We start from the raw sequence: 20,712 nt of genomic DNA, 5'->3' as shown, positions 1-20,712 counted from the left end.
CCCCCCCGCCGACTGACAGATGGACAGACAGACATGCAAACACCAGACTGAAGCACATGTAATATAGACCGTGTATGTTTACAATGTTGTGTATAAATGGGACAACTCCTCACCCTCTATCCCGTCCCCTGCCCTTTGGTTGTATGATTTTCTTCTTTTGTTAAGAACACCTAGAAGCAGTGCCTCGTTCAGGGCTGGCTGGGGGCTCGGCCCATCCACCTCTTGGGGTGCCTGCCTCTCCCTCCCCACTCCCTCTCCCGTGGTTCTCTTCCCTCTCCCATGTGCTCGGTGTTCAGTGGTGTATATTTCTTCTCCCAGACGTGGGGCACGTGCCCCAAGGGACATGATCCTCTCCTTAGTCTTAGCTCCTGGGGCTCCTCATAAGGAGTTGGGGGAGGGGGGAGGCACAGGAAATGGGAACCGAGCTGAAGCAGGGGCTGAGACTGGGGCTGGATGAGGGTGCTCCTGGCTACCCAGCCTTCTGCAGAGAACCTTTCCTGGGATTAGACTGCTGTTCCCAGGGAAAAGTGTTTGTCTCCCCTGCCCTTCTTGTGGGCCCCATGGTGTGATGCTGTGTCTGTATATTCTATACAAAGGTACTTGTCCTTTCCCTTTGTAAACTACATTTGACATGGATTAAACCAATATAAACAGCTGCTGCCTCTGTGCATGTGTATAGGAAGGGGTGGATGATGGGGTGGTATGAACAGAGGCAGTTAAGGGGTTAATTCCTGGCCGCAGTGCAGGAAAGGACTTGGCTTCGGGTTTGTAAAGCAGTGTGGGGTTGGTCTGCTCAGGGGCCCTAGAGCACTGTCGGTGGGGGTGAGGCCGGGACCTGGACTCCTGACTATTGATGGGTAGGGGCTCCAGGTTAATTCCTTATCGATGCAGAATCGTCAGCTCGTTAATCACAGAAGAGGTCAGAGCTTGGGGCTACAGAGGGGTTGCAGGCTCTATCCCCCAGTCTAGGGCTGGAACAGCTATAAGCTTGGGTGAAAACGTAAGCCCCAAATCTCTGTCCCTTTCTAGTCCCTTGAAGTGAGCCAGGGACCAAAAATGGAACCACCATCTCAGTCCCCTGTGGCTTCTTCTGTTCTCCATCCTAGTGACCAACAGTCTGGTATAGTTAACTGCCCAGATGAAACAAACAGTAGGAACCTCCTTTAAACAAAGTGGGCCTTCAAGTCAGGGAACTGAGGCTGGGCAGCCAGCACTGGAGATGGAGTTTTGTCAAACAGTTATCCCCATGGCTGCCCAGTGCCAGTGAGTGAGCAGCATTCTGGGTACTTGGGCAGGGGCTCAAAGCTGCAGATGAGTCCTTGTCCCCCACACACAGCTGTTTTGACAAAACAAGATTCTGCTAAAATTCAAGACCTCAGTATCTTTATGACTCCAGACTCATCTCCTTCACACATTCTCACACAGCAGGCCCACCCTCCATCTTCCCAAATCTGACACACCTGTCTCCTCTGGGCTGCCCACAGTGAATATTATAGAATCAGGTCTAGTTGGCAGCTCCTGTCCCTCTCTGCACCCAGATGACAAATCACCCTGGTTGGAGTCCAGCAAAGGCCCTTCACAGGCCCAGGCCCAGCTTGATGACACCAAATATTCTGAAAGCAAGGATCCTGGGCCCCAAGATTTTAGGGAATGTATGTGGCCCATTGAGGCGGATCAGCCCCAGTGACGGCTGAGGGTTTGGAAGAGAAGTGGGCAATGCCCAATCCCCACCGGGCTGGCTCCTTTCAGCTCTCTACTCTCCCCTCTGCCTGCCCTGGACTCACGTCAGTGGGTCCTTGATGGCTGGTTACTTCCACCCCGGGGACCATATGCTAACAGGAGACGTTAACCCAGAGTGAGGGCATGAAACCCGCCCTGCTGTGGGATCCTTGAGCACTGTCGCGTGCAGCACTGCCACCTGTTGGCCATGTCTAGGAATGCAGCCATGCAGGCATAGGAACTGGCTGCCACAGTAGTGGGGGAGTCCCAGAGGGCTGAGGCCATGTAGGGAGAGCTTGGCTCTGGAGACAAGAGGGTCCATCAGCCCTGAGACTATCTATCAAGGGTCAGCTCCCACCCAGAGCTTTTCCAGCCATCTCCTTCGCTGCAGGTCAAACTTTCAAAGCCCATCCCTGCCCCCCCAAGTCCCTCGATCACCACAGTAAGCTCATTAAATCAACAAAAATTTATTGAATGCCAGCTATGTGCCAGCATTGTGCAGCAGTGACTTGTAGAATAATAGATGATACAGGACTCTAAGGCTGAAGCCACCACTTCTACCTACAGAGGATCCAAGTGCGTCTCCCTCAAGGAGATGAAGGAGTTTTCTTCAGGCCAGTGGTTCTGGTTCTGGTCTTTAGGGCTCCTGACTCAGCTTGTCCTAGCTCCCATCTGGCGCTGCTGTCTTCCTGCACCCCACTCCATCTGCCCATTACACACACATCTTGCAACTTTCCTGGATCTAGCAGCTTCCTGGCAAAGTGTGGTACACCTGGACAGGCCCCCCACCTGTGTACCCTCAGCTCCCCATCTGGCTTCCACATTAGACTCCCTGGCAATGAGAAGCCTGAGTGAACTGCTAAATGGGATCCACAGGGACGGCACTCCATGCTGTGGGGCTCTGCCCTTCCGGGACTTGGGAGCACAGATCACAGCCCCTGCCCCAGCCTGCCCCTACCCTCTGGCACCTCCCTGCAAAGCTCACCTTCTATTCAAGGAATCAGAACTCAATGCTGGGGCTCATCCTCACCCCTACCCCCCACCCGCAGCTTTATTAACCCTTCACAGCCTAAATGCCACAGGAGTCAGCAGCCTGTTGCACTTATCCAAACACAACCACTGCTAGGCTTCCGCAGAGACCTGCGCAGGCACTCCTGCCCCAAGAATCCTGGGATAAGCAGACCACCACAGTCCCCAGGACAGAGGCCCATGGAAATTCTCTACCTGGAGGACCATAAAGTCCCAGAGGGCTGCAGGGAGTTGAACCAGAAGAGGACCCCACCCATGGATGTAGGTTATGGGAAGGTGTCAGGCATTTATTTCTGGAGCAGAGGTGAGGTGGGTAGGGCAAGGACCTCAGCACCGGACGCAGCTGCGCATGAAGTTGACACAGAGGCTCGTGTAGTAAGTAGGGTAGTCACGGAGATGGCTGACGTGTGCAGATGACTTGAAGTCCACAGAGTGCACCAGGACCCGGTGCGCCAGGCGTGCCTCCACCATGCGCTCCACGTCCCTGGCCAGGACCACCTCGTCGGCCCTGGAGTAGAGGTAGAGCTCTGGCCAGCGAGAGGCTGCGTCGAGCAGCCTGTCATAGAAGTGGGTGTGGAAGAGGGAGGTGAGTGGCGCCAGCAAGACGTGGAACAGGACTGCCACCAGGGCAAAGGCCACCAGGAGCAGCAGGCGCAGCACGGCAGGCCGGGGCTCCAGGATGGCTGTCAGCGCCCTCAGAGCCCCCAGCAGGTTGCTGTCGCCAGGCCCACTGTCAAAGATGGTGCCCACCACACGCAGGTGGCAGAAGCGCCGGTGGGTCTGCAGGAGCTCCAGTACATATCGGTACAGCATGACGCCGGCGTTGCTGAAGACGTGGAAGAGCAGGGGCTCCTTCTCAACCTCATAATCAAAGAGCAGCTCAAGCAGCTTCTGGGCCAAGACACGAAGTGAAGGGATGCCCAGGGACTCAGAGAAGAAGACCATGTGCCAGGGGGCTGTGTATCGGATCACGATGCAGCCCTGAGGAGAGGAGAGAGGCCCTGTCTATCCTCGGGGATGGGGTGGGGAGGTGGGGAGCAGCTAAGGTCAGAGGGGTCCAGCATCTCCAATTTCCACAGGCCTATAAGCTGGCAGTGCTCCAGGCCCTGCTGCAGTCTGGGCAACAGCTCACCTCTCCTAGACACAGGAAGGTCCACTCCAGGCCCATTTGTGGAATAAGCGCTTCATGCTGGCCAAGCCCCCTCAGCCTGGGATGGCATGCGAGGCCTGGAGCCCAGAGCTCACTTTGGAAACATCTGGGCTGACCAGAAGGAAGCCTCCTCACTCTGGTCCGCTCCCTGTCTCCCTCCCACCCCTGACCCTGCACCCTCATCTGCTCAACTCTGGCACCTTTAAGGCCTCACTGCTTGGCTACACCCTGCTACAGCGACTCTGCTCTTGCCTGTCCCTACTTCCCAGGGACAGACAGGTATCCCCACAAGACCCAACACCCGAGACAGCCTGCAGGTCCAGCCTTGACCACCAGAGGCCACCCGTGAGCCAGGCCCACATGGCATCAGTCTCTGGCCACTGCCACCTTCCCACAGGGCCCTGAGAACAGAGGCCATACTCCCAAATGTCTGGTTCCAAGGCCTGGGATCACTCCTCACTCTCCCTGAAATTCCAAATACAGTAAACTCCGTTGTTCCTCAAATTCTAAAATCTTAGCTAAACTCTCTCTAGGCCTCTGTACCCCTCAATGCCTGGGTCAAGTACACCTCAAGGTCTCCACACAGATCCCCTTCTAGGCCAGTTAGAACAGGCAGCCAAAGCCACTCTGAGTCCTAATCCTCTCTCATTAACATGTGCCAGAGACAAAGGGCCCCTCGTCGGGGGAATCTGAGTTAGGCAGGCTCTGGGGTCGGACAGTTCTGGGCTCAATTCCTGGGACCAGCACTTATGAACATCTTCATCTTTCTGAGTCTGCATTCCCAGCTGTAAGTTGGGATAACATCCATCTCATGGGATTGTGGTGAAAATGAAACGAAAAAACGTACCTCGAGTGCCCAAAACAGCACTTGGCACAGAGTCCTCAGCTAAGAACAGCAGTCATTAGTGGTGGTAGGAGTAATAACAAGGAGAAAATTACATGCGCGCAGTACTCGAATGACCCAGAGCCAGAGAGAGATGGTCAGCTGAGGTAACCCTGCCATCAGCCTCCTGACCTTGTCCCCTCCCGCTGACTGTGATCACATGTGCCCCAACTCCTCCTGGCTCTGCTCTCACCAAGACCCTAACGTACCTAAGCACCCCTCCCAAGACTCTGCAGGGGGGGTCACGGATGCTACCTGGCCCCGCAGATCTGGAAAATTTCACAAAGAGCTCTGATCCAACTCCCCAGAGGGTGCTTTCCACCCACCCTCAACTTACACACAGCATCGCCCACGAACGCAAACATACTCCACACCACCACCACACACACACGACCCTTGGGACTAAACACAGCCTTGTCCACCTCACACCCCACAGATGCAGACACCCATGGCACCCACTGCACCACCTGTGAAGTGCACAAAAAAGCACAGCCACCAACGCACACCCACAGTGCACACACCACTGTAGGTACTACCTTCAGGAGCCCACACATGTGCGTGCACACACGCCCACACACGCTTCTCCCCAGAAGCATTCCCATGCAGCACTACCTGTTGATACAGGCATAAACTCAGCAGCAAGTCCTGGGAACTCACCGTCTCTGAGGGTGCATGTGCCCTCCACCTCCACGTCACCCATGAGTGCATGCACAGAGCTTGCCTTGTGAACACCCAACACCCCCTGTGAAGGAAGGGCACATACACCAAGCTTCCCTGGGCCTCACTCTGAGGTTTCCATCTCTGCTGCCACCTCCCGAGTCAGATGCTCCTGGAACCCCCCTGCACCAAGGGCCGGGCTCTCACTGGCTGTCCGATCCCAGTCTCTTCCCTCTCCCCTGAAGCCAACCATCTCTCCATCTCCACACATGCTCGGTCCCAGCCTGATCCATCTGCCCTCACCTCACTCTCCTGTACTTTCAGTCTCTTCCTCGTTCCAGATTCCTGCTCAAACCGATCTCATTAAAAAAAATTAAAGCCTCTGCCTTCCCACCATGTTCCCCTCTAACTCTGTCCCACCCTTTCTTCACCTTCCCAAACTTTGACACCCTCTCCACCTGGTCCCCTCCCACTGACTCCACTCTGACAGCTGCACTGCTCTTACCATGGTCGCCCAAGTTCTCCCGAATGGCTAAATCCCATGACACCTTTCGGTCCCCACCGTACTTTCCTTCCGGCAGCATTTGGGATTACGAGCGCTTAGAAACACTCTCTGATAGCCCTGGCTCTTCAATAAGACAGAAACAGGAAAAAATGGACTGTTCTAGACTTATAAGAGACTTAAGGAACGAAATAACTAGATGCAATGGGCGATCCTGGATTGGACCCTGGTTCGGGAAAATCAACTGTAAAGGACACTTTGGCGACTATCAGAGAATCTGAATATGGACTGGAAACTCGATGAGATTAAAATGTATTAACATGGGATGGTGGAGATCATGGTCCGAAAAAAAGCAGGATATAAAATAGTGTATTCAAGAGATCTTATTTAGGTAAAGAAAAGATGCACAAACAGAAAAAAAAGCTGAAAGGATATATACTAAGGCTAAATAGAGGTGATCTCTAGGGGACAGACTAGGACGTTTTTATATTCTTTTAAATAATAAAGTATCAGGAGTTTGGGGTTGGAAAATTTTTTTCTCTACCCCCATCTTATCCTCCTGACCAGGGGGTAAAGGCACCCACTCCTTTCCCAGACAACCCCCTGCCAACGAGCGCTGCCACCTCAACCCCTCTGCCTTCCCTGGGATCACTTCCTCCCTCCACTCCATCACTTCCTCCCATGCCGTCTGCCCCAAGAACATCTTTCCTCTCTCCCTCGACAGTGGTCCATTTCCCTAAGACTCTCTTCCTGTGGATTCCATCACATTTCCCTGAGTTTTCTTGTCCATCTGTAGCCACTCCTCCTTTCCACGTGGGACCCTCTTCGTCTTCTGCTCCTTTAAGCTTGGGTTCTGTCCTGGGCCTCTTCTCCTTGCCCTCTACACACTCCCTGGGGGAAATCTCATCCACCCCAGAGCCCACGGCTTCTCTTCTAGTGCTCCTTGTTTCAAAGAACCCAGGATCTGCTGCAGCCAGAAACCTGGCATTACCCAGACCCCTCCCTATCCCTGTGCCCACACACAATCTCTCATCCAATGACCACTCTACCTCCTAACATCAACTTCCTTGATCCATCAACTTCCCTCCTTGATCCATCAACTTCCCTCCACCAGCACCACCAGCCCCAAGGTCCTGGCCACCTCAACAAACTCACTTCCCAGCCTCTGGTCCTGGCCCCCACAATCCTTTCCCCACTCAGCAGTGAGGGACTCTCAGAAGTACAAGTCTAACATCACACCCCTGTTTAGTCCCCTGAGGACCCTCCCAGCCTCATCTCTTCACACTTGCCCTTTCTTTTGTCCTCTGTTCTGGCCACACTCACCTATTCCCAGTCCTCTGCCTGCCCTCAAGGATCTTAGTCTAATGGAGAAGCCAAACCAGCCTCACCCAGTAAGTAGAATTCAGAAGCAGCTGAAACTACTTAAGGAATAAGGCAATGCCAGAGGACCAGGCTTGTTGGTTGAGGGGAGGCCTCAAGCTCAGAACTACATCTTTCCTCCAACTCCTCTCCCATTCCAGGGCCACCACACACCTGGGGCACAGCACAGACGTGGGTCAGTGGAGGGAGGCTGAGAGGAGGGGGCCCCAGCTGGCCCTTCTCCCAGGTGACTGCCATTCCTCCTCAGTGCAGGGCTTCCAGCTGGTGGCTGGGGGTCTGTACTGATGCCTCCCTGCTTTGGGAGGTCTGGGCTGAGGAGGGCAGGGTCAGGCCAGCGGCCAAAGCTGTGAAAGGGGCTTCCCAGATATAACCAGGCCCTCCCAAGGCTCTCTCCAATAACCACAGCCTCTACATACAACTCTTGGTGCCTCCTAAGATGAAGCAAGGAAACCGCAGTCCTGAATCTCTCTTCCAAGAGGCCCTTCTACTCTGGAAACGTGAGGGGTCATGGTCAGCCCTAAGACAGAAACTCACCTGGTCAGAAAAGGAGAAAGCCCCAGGAGTCCAGACTATGCCCAGCACACCCGGCCCAGGTTCCTGCTGCCCAGAGAGGCAGCACTAGCCAACAGAGACTTGAGGTCTGGGCTGACTCCGCAGCTGGGAGCACATCTGGGATGGGCTGTCCACTGTGGGGCTTGGGGAGGAAGGAGGGGGAGCAGGTCAGGGGGCTGAAGGGGACAGACCAGGCCACAGAGCTGGCTGCAAAGGGTGGATAATCCTGCCCAAGTCCCCACGAGCCCAGCGTCTTCCTCACAGGCTATTCTTGGTGCCATTCCCAGGCCTTCCTGGGCTGACTGGTGGTCAGCCTCCACTGCAGCCTGGAGATGAGGGCAGCCAAAGCTGGGAGAACCCCGCAGAGCGGCCCCAGCGCACTGGGCGTCCGCACACCTGCAGTACTCACCCTTTTGTGGTAGATGGCGCTGTATTTGGCCAGGTTCTTGTCCGTGCAGCCACCCCAGCCCAAGAGAATCACCAAAGGCTGTCGAGTCCCCGCCTCCTTCCCGCCTTGGTTGGGGCTGTTCTCTGAAACACAAGCAGGATGAGACTGTCATACCTGGAGCTAGGGTTCGGGGTGGGGGTGACTGGCCAATCCAGAGCCAGCGCTACTCGGGCTGCTGGCAGGGGAGCGCCAGGTGCCAGGCCCAGGCATCCTGCCGGTCCCTGTGCCTCAGGTTCCCAGGGGGCTCCTTCCTCTGTCCTTCACTTCAACTGGCTTTTAGGCTTCTCAGGAGGCACTGCAGGGTAACTGGAAAAACCCACCCGAGGGCCCCTTTCTTTAGTGACTCAAAGACATAGCCCAGGTGAGAAAAGTGAATAAATACTTCCACCATGCAATTTCACCTTCTAATCCAGGGATCTACAAACTACAAGCCATGGGCCAAATTCGACCCATGATCTGTTTTCATATGACCTTCGAACTAAAACTAATAATGTTTTTTACATTTTAAAATGTTTTTGTTTAAAAATCAAAAGAAGATTTTGTGATGTGAAAATCATATGAAACTTAAATTTCAGTGTCCACAAATAAAGTTTTATTGAAATACAGCCCAGCTCATTCATTTACATAATGTCTACGGCTGCTTTCAAGCTAAACAGCAGAGTGGAGTAGCTGCAACAGAGACCACGCAGTTCACAAAGCCTAAGATACCGCCCTTTACAGAAAAAGTTTGCCAGTTGCTGTCCTAATTCCATGAGCAGACGGAAGAAGAGGTCTTTAAAAGGAGAAATGGGAGACTTCCCTGGTGGCGCAGTGGTTAAGAATCTGCCTGCCAATGCAGGGGACACGGGTTCGAGCCCTGATCCGGGAAGATCCCACATGCCACAAAGCAACTAAGCCCGTGCGCCACAACTACTGAAGCCCGCATGCATAGAGCCTGTGCTCTGCAACAAGAGAAGCCACTGCAATGAGAAGCCCGCACACCGCAACAGAGTAGCCCCCATTTGCCACAACTAGAGATAGCCCGCGCACAGCAACAGAGACCTAGCGCAGCCAAAAATAAATAAATAAAATAATTATTAAAAAAAAAAAAAAAGGAGAAATGGATAGGGCAGTATAAGCAGGGAAGTGAAGCAGACAGACTCTGGCGGCCACTACCAAACCACCCACCCCGTCCTGACAGAGAAGAAAAACAGCCAGTATTTACTGAGGTTTAACCCTCACAACAACAATACAAGTAATATTACTATAGATGAGGAAACTGAGGCACAGAGTGGTTAAGTTACTTGCCTAAGGTCACACAGGAAGTGTAGAGCTGGGAATCTGGTCCCTGCTCCCCATCCTAGCTAAGTCACTTGAGACCTCTTCTGCCACCAGCCCCGTCCACAACTAGAAGCTCATCTCCTTCGGTGATGTGCCAAGGCACAAGCCACCTGCCTCCTCCTTGGCTGCTTCAGAAGGCCTCCCTGCAACCTTGTCGGTCAGACCTCATCTCATTTCCCCTGCCAAGTGAGTACCCACCCTCCTTGGGGCGACTTCTGTGCACAGACTGTCTGTTGCTAGTTATCTGCTCTTCTGAAAGGACCAGGGTGTACCCTTCCAAGGATCAAGCCACTTGGCTATGCTCAGCTGCCACCCTAAGATTTACGGATGCTGGTGGTGACCTGGCGACAGTAAATTTCAAGGCTAGTTAAGAGGATGGTAAATATAAATCACTAACCTTTGGACAAAAGGAAGACAACAATTTCCCATGGAAATTAATGTGATTGAAAAGTTCAGTGTTCCTGCTCTCCAGCAGTGGCAACTCCGGCCTTTGGAGATTGACTGCCTGCACCCATGGGGATGCCAGACTGAGTTGCAACTCAGCCTGGACCAGGAGCTCCCAGCACCTCAGTCCCTTGCTGACCCCTGCCAGCCGTCCCAGGCTCCCCTGACACCGGCCTCAGCCTCTGATAAGAGAGATGGTCCCACAGCTCTAACCAGGCCACTCTAAATATTCTCACCACCTTTCTTGGCCTGGTGGCCTCCTGTCCTTGGCCAGGGCAGCTCTTCGCCTGCACTGGCCTTTCTGGTGGAGAGGCTCTATCTGGGCCTCACTGGGGCCCTGCCCCAACCTTGCTGGCAATGACTACCCGTAAAGCTCAGGCTGCAGCAGCCTCATGCGTGGTAATCAACAGCTACAGTTTGGATCTGCCTTTGACCCTCTGAGGTCCAGCAGCTGGATTTCTGAGACTTGCCCCAGGGAGGCTCCCTAAGCTCTGTGCAGCTGTCTGAGCATGGGCTCCCCTCCCCCAGCCTATGGGGCTCCCCTCCAGGTACCACCACCAAGACACCAGCAAAGGGTTTGGGGGTTTATCTCAAAAAGAGAGAAGGCAGCCAGGGGCGGTCACATCCCCTGGTGGCCGCCCTTACCAGCAGTGGTGGGGCATTCCCAGTCCGGGAAGGTTCAGACACTTCTGCCGGGCCTCTGAGCTGCCCCTCACCCCACAGCTGGGCTCTATAACTCCACTTTGCTCCACTGCAGGTTTTGCCAGCACCCTTGGCTTCACCAACTCAGGCAGAAATGACTCTTCACCAGACACACATCTCCACGGAGAAACTCAGAATACGGACACCCTGGACACACTGCCTCTTCCCAGAGCCCAAGCTTTCCATAACATTCCTAAAAGGAGGGAATTTGTCCTTCTACTCCAGCCAGGCATTTGCGGCCACCCCCCTGAACCACAAGGTGCTCCTCCTACCCACAGGCATCTCCCACGCCCCCGACACAGTCTCTTCCCAGGGCCCCCTCTCCACGCCCATTCCTAACTCAGAGCCTTTGTCATGACCTCCTCCCACTGGAGCCACGCTGCCCACTCTGATTCTAGACATGGAGCACTATAAACCAGAAAAGTCCAAGATGCTCCGGGAACATGGCTGAGAGAGTGATCGTGACCGGGAAAGGCCTCCCACAGGAAGACTCGCTTGCTGTGCTGGCCTTGACGGACCGTAGGAGCATGCCAGGTGGAGAAAGGGCATGAGCAGGGGCAGGGGACGATGGAGATGTTACAGTTGCTCTGGGGCACGGCAAGCAGTCCTAGGAGGCTAGAAGCCTGGAAGAGGGAGCAGAAGTGGGCAGGAGAGCTGCCAAGAGTGGGACTGGGGTCCGATCCTGAAAGTCCCCCAAGCCATGCTTAGGAGTCAGGATTTTATCCGGAGCAGTGGAGAGCGAATGAAGATTCTGGAACTGGGGGAGTGGCATGATCCAGTCTGTATTGATTAATGACTTGCACAATTACTCGTATAATGTCCGTCTCCCCTCAGCCAGTAGGCTCTGTGAAGGCAGGACCTGGGTTTGTCGCGTTCAGCGCCACATTCCCGGTGCCCAGCACTGTAGCTGGCCTGTCTAGGCACTCAGCGGAAACATGCTGAATGAACGAACACATGGCTGCAAACTGAAGGATAGATCCAAGGAGAAAGAGCTGGCATTCTTCTTGTTACCCATTGCCCTTTCCAGAGTAATAAAAGTAAGAGCTATGGCTATTGTTATTTATTGCCACCTCCGGGTCATGATTCCTCCATTCTCTGTAAAAGCCCCTGCTCCTTTTATGCTCCTTCCACTGGTCATCTCCCTCTCCCCCTCCCACTGCTGACATCTCCTGGCCTCTGGCCACTGCCCCTCAGGCACTGAAGACTCGGGCACTGGCTCTGTCTCCCACTTCTACACCAGGACTTACCACAGCCCTGCACAGGCAATCAAACCCACCTTGGTCCTAAACCACCACAAACCTCTCTGAATTCCACATCTCTTTTAGCTCCTACCTCCCCCTCTTTGCCATCACCAAGAAAAACAATAACGATAACAGCAAAAAGAGAATTGTGTCAGGCACTATTCGAAGCACTTTATATATCAACTCATTTAATCCTCACAACAATCGTACAAACAAGGTACTGTTATTATTCGCATTTTACTGATTAAAAACTAAGCCACAGAGATAGTATATAATTGTTCAAGGTTACACAACTAATAAGCAGTGAAGCTGGAATCCAAACTCAGGTGGTCTGACCCAGAGACTAGCTCATCACCACTACCCCAGGGGGCCCCCTGGGTAAAAAAAAACAAGTCTTAACCAAATCTCTTTCCACTCAGCTCCAAACCCGTACACATGGCTGCCTCTGTATATCAACAGATCCAACACCAACCTCTTCCACCTGCTCCTCCTCAGGGACTGGCCATCACAGTCAGAACCTCAACATACGCTGCCTCATTTGGTCCCTTGACCACCCTAGGAGTTAGCTACTATTGCTATCCCCGTTTTACAGATAGGAAAACTAAAACACAGAGAGGGTGCCTTTTTCCCCCAAAACACACAGCCAGGAAGTGGCACAGCCAGCATCCATCTCTGGACCACCATGCCACACTACTCCCCACCTCCAGGACCTTGCACATGCTCCTCACTCCCCAGCCCTGGAGGCTGATGCTCCATGTTATGCTTTGCTAATGCCCACGCCACCTGCCGAGTCAGCTCACTGTTGACATCCAAGAAGCCCCCCTTGATGCCCTCCCCAGCCCCTTCATCACTAGACTGGGTTAGATGCCCCTCCTCTGTATTGTCACAGCACCTCCATCACCACGCCACTGTGTTTATCCACTGCACTGAAAGGGCCCGTTAAGAACACGTCGTGTTACTACTGTAACATGCCAGGCAAGAGTTGGCAAATGCCTGAACCAGAGCAGTGGGGGACAGGTAGGAAGGGGGAAGGAAATGATAGGGAGAAGAGAATCACAACAATTTTGGAACATGTATTAAAAGCCTCAAAAAACATGCATTCTTTGACTTAGTAATTCTACTTCTATGAAAGAAAAATGTTTAATCATATGGAAATAGTCTGTAATACATTAAGCAGATCATAGACATAAATGTAAGAGCTAAAACTATAAAACTCTTAGAAGAAAATGTAAGAGTAAATCTTTGTGACCTTGGATTAGGGAATGGTTTCTTAGACGTGACTAAAAGTACAAGGAATAAAAGAAAAAATAGACTTCATTAGAACTGAAAACTTTTGAACATCAAAGGACACCATCAAAAAGTGAAGAAACCGTAGCGCAGTGATTAAGACTCCATCTGCCAATGCAGGGGACACAGGTTCGAGCCCTGGTACGGGAAGATCCCACGTGCCGTGGAGCAACTAAGCCCGCGCGCCACAATTACTAAGCCTGTTCTCTACAGCCCGCGTGCCACAACTACTGAAGCCCATGCACCTAGAGCCCATGCTCCGCAACAAGAGAAGCCACCGCAATGAGAAGCCCGTGCACCTCAACGAAGAGTAGCCTCCGCTCACCACAACTAGAGAATGCCCACGCGCAGCAACAAAGACCCAATGCAGCCAAAATAAATAAATAAAAAAATTTTTTAAATGAAGAAACCCACGGAATGGGAGATAATTTTTGCAAATCATGTATCTGATAAGGGGTTTGTATCCAGGATACATAAAAAAACTCTCACAATTCAAAAATAAAAAGACAAATAACCCAACTTTAAAATGGGCAAAGGATTTGAAGACATTTCTCCAAATAAGATGTACAAATGGCCAATAAGAACATGAAAAGGTGCTCAACATCACAGTCATTAGGGAAATGAAAATCAAAACCACGAGACAGCACATTATACCCACTAGGATGGCTATAATAAAAAGTCAGATAATACCAAGTGTTGATGAGGATATGGAGCATTCAGAACCCTCATACACTGCTGGTGAGAAAGCAAAAAAGGTGCATCTACTTTAGAAAGCAGTTTGGCAGTTCCTCAAAAAAAATTAAACATTGAGTTTCCATATGACCCAGCACTTCCACTCCTAGGTATATACCCAAGAGAACTGAAAACATATGTCCACACAAAAACCTGTACACGAATGTTCACTGCAGCATTATTCACAATAGCCAAAAAGTAGAAACAATCCAAATGCCTATCGCCTGTAAATGGATGAATAAAATGTGGTATATCTATTCAATGGAATATTATTTGGTCATAAAAAGGAATGAAGCACTGCTACAACATGCATGAACCTTGAAAACATATGCTAAGTTAAAGAAGTCAAACACAAAGACCATATATTGCATGATTCCATTTATATGAAATGTCCAGAATAGGCAAATCCACACAGTAGAAAGTAGATTAGTGGCTGCCAGGAGCTGGAGGGAGGGGGAAATGGGAAGAGACTGCTAATGGTTCAGGGCTTCTTTTGGAGGTGATGAAAATGCTCTGAAATTAGACAGTGGTGACAGTTGCACAATTTTGTAAATACACTAAAAACCAATGAATTGCACATTTTAAAAGGGTGAATTTTATGGTACGTGAATTGTATCTCAATAATGTTATTATTTTAAGAATTAACAGTAACACATTAAGCGAAAAAGCAAGCTGCAAAGAAGTACGTACAACAGAATACCTATATACATACATACACACATACCTACACATACTTATGTATAGAAAAAATACATCAAATATTAATAGCAATTATTTCTGGGATCAGAGGCAATTTCTTTTTCATGATTTTTTTTCTACTCGCTTTCTAAAATCCCTATGTATCACTTTTGCAATGAGAGTTAAAATATTATTTTTTTAAAAAGGGTGGGGGGAGGTGTCCTGCAGAGTCAACAGCACTTGAGAAGTCAAAGAGATCACGGATACCCAGAAGCCCCTTGGCGAGGCAGAAGTATTCTTTTCAACCCTGGCACTTCTTGAGTACCCCACAAAACAATTTAATCCCATGGGCTCTCTGTCCTCTGGACTTTTCTCAACAAACAACACTGACACCAGTAATACAAGAATTACAGATACATACTATATTGTACAACAGTTCAAGTCATAAAACTAAAGCATAAATTGGATTGTGTATATCCCAGGGGCATATGGAGAAGACAAAGGAAAGGGCTGACAAGGTAAGAATCTGTGGAACAATATGTGCTTTTCTTCTGCAAGCCAGAACGAAAATACAAAGAACCTATGTTTTCTTCTTAAAATACAAGGAATAAAAGGATCCTCAATTTCCTCTACTCCCAAGAAATACTTTCTAGAGTCTCACAGTTCCTATATTTAAACCAAATTACTTCATTTTAAATTTTCTTTTTTTTTTTTTTTTTGGAGTAACAGCATAGGAGAGTAGCATGGTATCTAGGAGTGCATACTGTATAAAACCATACCTGGGTTCAACTCTCTGGTTCTGCCACCAATAACTATGAAACAGACCTTGAGCTAGTTCTCTAAGCTTCAATTTCCTTATCTGTGAAATGGGGATAATAATACATAGGACTGAATAAGATAGAGACTACTGAGGGCTTAGCATGTTACCCTGGCACAAAGAAAGAGTTCAATGAATTGAAGTTATTATTACTTCATGAGGAACGCATGCTCACTGTAGAAAAAGCAGAAAATGAGTATCTCATAAAATTGGAACCATACTGCTTTTGTAATCTGCTTTCTTCAATTTAGCAATATGTTGTGAACATCTCTCCCTGTCGGTTTATATATCTCTACACCATTCTTTTTAGTGGCTGCAGAGCAGCTACAGAATATTTCATAATTTATGGTGACCAAGCTCCCATTATTGGACATGATGTTGTTTCCAATCTTTTGCTGTTACAAAAATACTTTAATGGACACCTCTTTCTTCCTGCATGTCCTTAATTGTTTCCTAGAAATGGAACTGTATTCAGGCAGTACTTCCTGATGGCAACTGAAATCTGCATGCACAGGCTTTGGAGTGAGGCTCCCAAGTTGGAATCTGGGATAACTTGGGGCAAGATACTTCACCTCCCCTGAGCTTCTGTTCCTCATCTGTAAGACAGGATAACAGTACTCCCTACTTCACGAGGTGGTCGTGAGAAGTAATAAAATCGTAAGAGGGGTTCCTGGCAGGCCTGGCATGTGAGCCAGGCATGGTCAACAATGTAAGGGCAACAGAAACCACAGAGACCTCAGGCAAAGGAGGCCAGCAAAGGGTCCTTCACGTCTGGAGCTCAGATCCAGGGCCTAGCACGGTGCCTGGTATAAAGCAGACAAATTAGGAAGGGTTTTTATTAATGTATGAAAGAAAACATACCGTAATTAAAAAAATAAACAAAACTCCACTTTTTAAAAAAGAAAAGCACCTACGGGGTCCCCACAGACAAGAAGAGGGTCTAGTCCCAACCCTTCGCCCAGGCCTTTGAGGCCTCTCTGGTATGACAGCTCCTGAGATTTTCTCTCTGGCTCCTGAAAGCACCCGGCGGCCTGCCGCCAGGGCCCTGCTCTCTCGGGCCACTCCCAGTCCCCCCAGTGCCCCTAGTTCTGCACTTCCTGCTGCTCCCCATCTACCTGTCAGCTCTCCCGCAGCTCCAGGTCCAGCTTAGGCCACTCTACTCCAGGAAGGCAGCTGACCCCTGGGGCCCACCATGGTTGTTTGGACTGTGGTCCACCCCAGACTGTTTCCCCAGTGCCAGGGAAAACTTCCTGGGGGTCAAGACAAGGTCTACATTTCTTCGACCCCAGCAGGCGCTAAGCAGAAGAGCAGACTGACAATTAAGCCTGGGCCTACAATAAACCTATCACTTCCCTTCTCTGTGACACCCTCCCTCCCCACGGAAGGCTTTCTTTGTACTCTAAGAGTGAGCCCCTTGTCCCAGCCTCATTAATTCTGTGAATCAATTATTTCTAAAAAATGTTTACTGAACATGAAAGCAACAGGGTGCCTTTAAGAAGGCCTGCTGGCCTGCCAGTGAGCCGCAGAGGAGCCCCAGGGCAGGGCTTGGCTGACCATTCTCTGGCTGGGAGGAGGGGCAGCACAGCCCTGGCCTGGGATGGCACAGCAAATTGGGCGGGGCCCAAGTGCTGCCAAACGACTCCCTTCAGCTCATTTGGCACTTCATCCTTGCCAGGCTCCGGCAACACTGAGCAAAACCCTCCAGCAATACGACAGGGATCCCTGCTGTGGGAGCCCTGAGAACAGAACCTTCCCCAAGGAAATGAGATGAGAATACCCAACTCTCACTTAGGAGAGTGAGGGGTTCACTGGTCAAAGAGGAGTGGGTGGGATGGCGGGAAATGCTAGGTCAAGGGATCAGCTTCAGCAAAGGACCAGGCAGACAACACTCATTTGGCCCAGACAGCCATGGATACTTGCTGGTGGGAATCCCAGCAGAAGGTCCCTGGGCTCTGAACAACCCCAGATCTGTAGCTGCCTTCCAGCTAACTGATGTGCCAGCAGAAGCTGCTCGCCTTTCTATCAACTCACAGCAGTGCTGGGCTCTGTGGCTCTGATGTTCAATTAGGGGGGAAAAGCAATTCCAGAAACCAAATATGACTGTCCGACACACTTCTCCACCATTAAACAGTAATTGCAAAAGAGAGACAATCTCTGGACCCCCAAAGATTGTCTGTGAAGCCCTGTCAGCCTGGAGGGGAGCTCTCTGCAGACAGGAAGAAAACAGATTCAGGGGATCACAGTGCTGTCACTTCCTTCTGAGGGCCATACCGCCTTGAGGTCAGCTCTGGGCTATGCACTTTGAGAGGGAAAGGAATGAGAAACCAAAGCCAGTGCAGAGGAGCAATCAGAAGGAGAAGGCTATTAGAACCACACCAGAGGAGGAACAACTGAAGGCACTGGAGGTATTTCTCTTGGAGAAGAGAGATGAGCTTGAAAAGAGAAGAAGAGAGACTACCTTGCTCTGTGTTGCACCCACCACAACCTCCTAGCCCTGCGGTTACCACATCTTTGTGAAACCCCCTGCTTCTAAGCCCTCAGCCCTCCCCAGAACCACAGCTCCTTGAAGGAGTCTGTGTGTGAGTCACTTCTGAGGCACCAGCAACTAACCCATCGCCAGGACACAGCAAATGCTGAACTGAAAGCAGAAATGACAGGAAGGCCTATTGTGGCTCAAGAAAGGGAAGTGCTTTCTAACAATCCCAGTTGCCTCCAACAGGCCAGGATATTTGGGAGGAAGCATCCTGTCAGGGAAGGGTCTGGTGGCAACAGCATGCTCTCATGCCAGGAGAAGGATGCAGGACAAAGTGGCCCCCTGAGATTTCCTCCAATTCTAGGACCCAGCCCCCTGAAGCAGGGAGGGGAGCCACAAGGGGAGGAAATATACCAACGGAGCACCTGCTCCATGCCAGGCACACACATCCAGTCACTACCTTGTTAACCCTCACAACAGGGAATCTGAGGCTCAGAGAGGTTCAATAACTTGCCAAAGCCATAGAACAGCAGGAGGTAGAACTGAAATGCAAGCCAAGACCGCCAGGTTGCCCACGTGGGATGAAGGAGAACTTCTGCCCTCCTGGCCATGCAGAAGGCAGCCCCAGCTCTTTGCAGCTGAAGGTTCTCCAAGGGCAATAATACTAACTGGCTTTATCTCCCACTGATGCCAAAACTTTTCAAAAGCATTTTTACATCTATAAGCCTAAGAGCCCTCGGCTGACAGAGGACTCTAGGGAAATACAGCTGGTCTGGAACCATCTGTTCTGGGGGAGCCTAGGGGTTGCTCTCCCCTCCTAGACCCCACCCAAGGAACACAAGATGCAATGGGAGGGGTCTGGGAAGGCTCTCCTGAATGAGGTAACATCTGAGCGAAGCCTTAAATAATGAACTAGGGAAGCGAGGGGGCAGTGTGGGGCAGCAGAGGGAAAGGGCATTCCAGACAGAAGAAATGGAGGGAGCACAGGCAGAGAAGCAAGGAGTGTGTGGAGAATCACAAGCAGTTTGGGGTTGCTAGAACATAAAACTCAAGTCGAACAGTGGAAGGACACAGTGATCAAAGAGGTAAGCAGGGTCTGCTAAATTATACCATGCTAAGGAATCTGGATTTGATTTATCCTGAGGGCAATAAGGAGCCACTGAAGGGTTTTATGTAGAACAGTGATAAGATCAAAGCTCTGCACTGGGAAGATGGTTGTGGTGGCAATAGAAGAGGCTGAGCTGCAGCTGGAGGTGTGAAGACGATGTGGAGTAACGCAGGCAAGACATGCAGCTTAGGCTGGGGTGCATGTCAAGGCTCCTCTACCATGATTCCCAATCAGGGCCAAACTTTCCATTCTCTGGGCCCCCAATCTGACTCACACTGACAGGGATCCAGACCTGTTCTACAGGCTACTAATTTTGTGGAGCCTCCCACACATCCTTCTGTAATGATATGACTGTAGAGAGGAAAACAAAGCTAATCATTAAGCTCACTCTGTGCCAAGCATTATGCTGGGTCCTTTAGACAAATAATCTCAGTTGTGCAACCAACAACCCTAGGAGGGAGGTTACTATTGGTACCCCAGCTGTGCAGATGAGGAAACCGAAGTTCAGAGCTGGAAGCGTGCCAAAGGTCAGCCAGCTACTAAAGGGAGGAGTCAGGATTTGAGCAGACTTCTATTTCATGGCAGAGGCGGCTCTGTAACCACTGCCAAGGAGAGTGCAGAGGAGGGAGGGATGAAGGCTCTGTGTCCTGGGCTTTTGCATGGACCCCGAGGAAAATAGTGGATGAAATATAATGGGTGGGACCCCTAACCACAACTGCCGAAGAAAGGCTAGCAGTGGGAAGCCCGACCCCAAACAAAGGAATCAGGAGGGCCTTCAGCTACCAGGAGAGAAGCGAAGGTACGGGCCTGGGAACTCTGACTAAAGAGACAGAAAGAAGGGCCACAACCTACGGGGTTAGGGGTCGGGTAGACGCCGCGAAGGGGCGGGGCTCGGACACCAAGAGCACTCTGGGGGAGGGGCTTACTAGGGGGCGTGGCTCTCTGGACCCGACCAAGTCTGGGACCTGCGGTGAGGGGGACCCCCCCCGTGAGGGGGTGGGCCGCGAGAGGACAGGGCCGCAAGAGGGGCGGGGCCACAGCTGCGCTTGAGACCCACAGACTCCTTAGGTCACCTCCCAACGACTGTACCCAACCCTCGTTCCATACCCTGGCTCCGGCAGGGCTGATCCGGGATCTCGATGGTGTAGTCCAGCTGGGCCGAGGCCATCATGAAGGCGCCGGCCCTCAGCTCGGGCCTCCGGCCGGAACTCTCGCTCACGTTCCCGCACCTCACCGGGGGGCCTCCTGGGCACCGCCCAATCACCACCCACCTCCCTCGACGCTACCCAATCCCTGAGCCGCGCTCTGTGACCTCCCGCCTTAGCAACCACCGAGTCTCTCTCGGGGCCTCACGCAGCACCCTGCTAGCTCGGCCCTAGCAACCATGCCCCGCCCCGCTCTATCCCTGGCCCTCAGCCATTGGCTGACTCGCTTGATCTGGGTCAGGTATTGGCCAGCCAAGACGCCGGTCAGGAAGAGTCCCCACCCTCCTGTGTAGGTAAGAGGGTCTGCGGGAGAGTTGCTATGTTCTGGGGTTGGGGAGGGTCTTCCTTCCTAAACCGTGTCTTATCGTACCGGGTGGACAGCAGT

At 51.5% G+C, this 20,712-nt stretch overlaps 1 protein-coding gene across 3 annotated transcripts; it reads right to left on the bottom strand.

Moving 5' to 3' along the window:
* Positions 1-2,170: 2,170 nt before the first annotated feature.
* Positions 2,171-20,460, bottom strand: TMEM53 (transmembrane protein 53). Of its 3 annotated transcripts, XM_024760395.1 has the most exons (4): positions 20,230-20,249; positions 8,282-8,403; positions 7,855-8,014; positions 2,171-3,729 (listed from the first exon to the last, which is right to left on the bottom strand). In XM_024760395.1, exon 4 carries the CDS (start codon positions 3,691-3,693, stop codon positions 3,076-3,078), a length of 618 nt encoding a protein of 205 aa, XP_024616163.1. In that variant the 5' UTR covers positions 3,694-3,729; positions 7,855-8,014; positions 8,282-8,403; positions 20,230-20,249; the 3' UTR covers positions 2,171-3,075. The 3 variants fall into 3 exon arrangements, with proteins under 3 accessions (XP_024616163.1, XP_024616164.1, XP_024616162.1); XM_024760396.1 differs by lacking the exon at positions 7,855-8,014 and having other exon boundaries at positions 8,282-8,396; positions 20,230-20,460; XM_024760394.1 differs by lacking the exon at positions 7,855-8,014 and having other exon boundaries at positions 20,230-20,457.
* Positions 20,461-20,712: the final 252 nt, after the last annotated feature.

The sequence above is a fragment of the Neophocaena asiaeorientalis genome, unplaced genomic scaffold (genome assembly GCF_003031525.2).
Source record: "Neophocaena asiaeorientalis asiaeorientalis breed wild unplaced genomic scaffold, Neophocaena_asiaeorientalis_V1.1 scaffold761, whole genome shotgun sequence".
Classification (NCBI taxonomy): Eukaryota; Metazoa; Chordata; class Mammalia; order Artiodactyla; family Phocoenidae; genus Neophocaena; species Neophocaena asiaeorientalis.
The sequence above is the reverse complement of the archived record's forward strand: the minus strand, read 5'-3'. Positions and strand labels throughout refer to the sequence as shown.

Excerpts from the sequence above, each read along its gene's own strand:
- TMEM53 (XM_024760394.1), bottom strand. The coding sequence starts at position 20,293 with ATGATGGCCTCGGCCCAGCTGGACTACACCATCGAGATCCCGGATCAG. Across the intron at positions 8,404-20,229 it reads TCAGCCCTGCCGGAGCCAGG|AGAACAGCCCCAACCAAGGC; the intron begins GTATGGAACGAG and ends CTTGTGTTTCAG. Across the intron at positions 3,730-8,281 it reads GCGCCATCTACCACAAAAGG|GGCTGCATCGTGATCCGATA; the intron begins GTGAGTACTGCA and ends TCCTCTCCTCAG.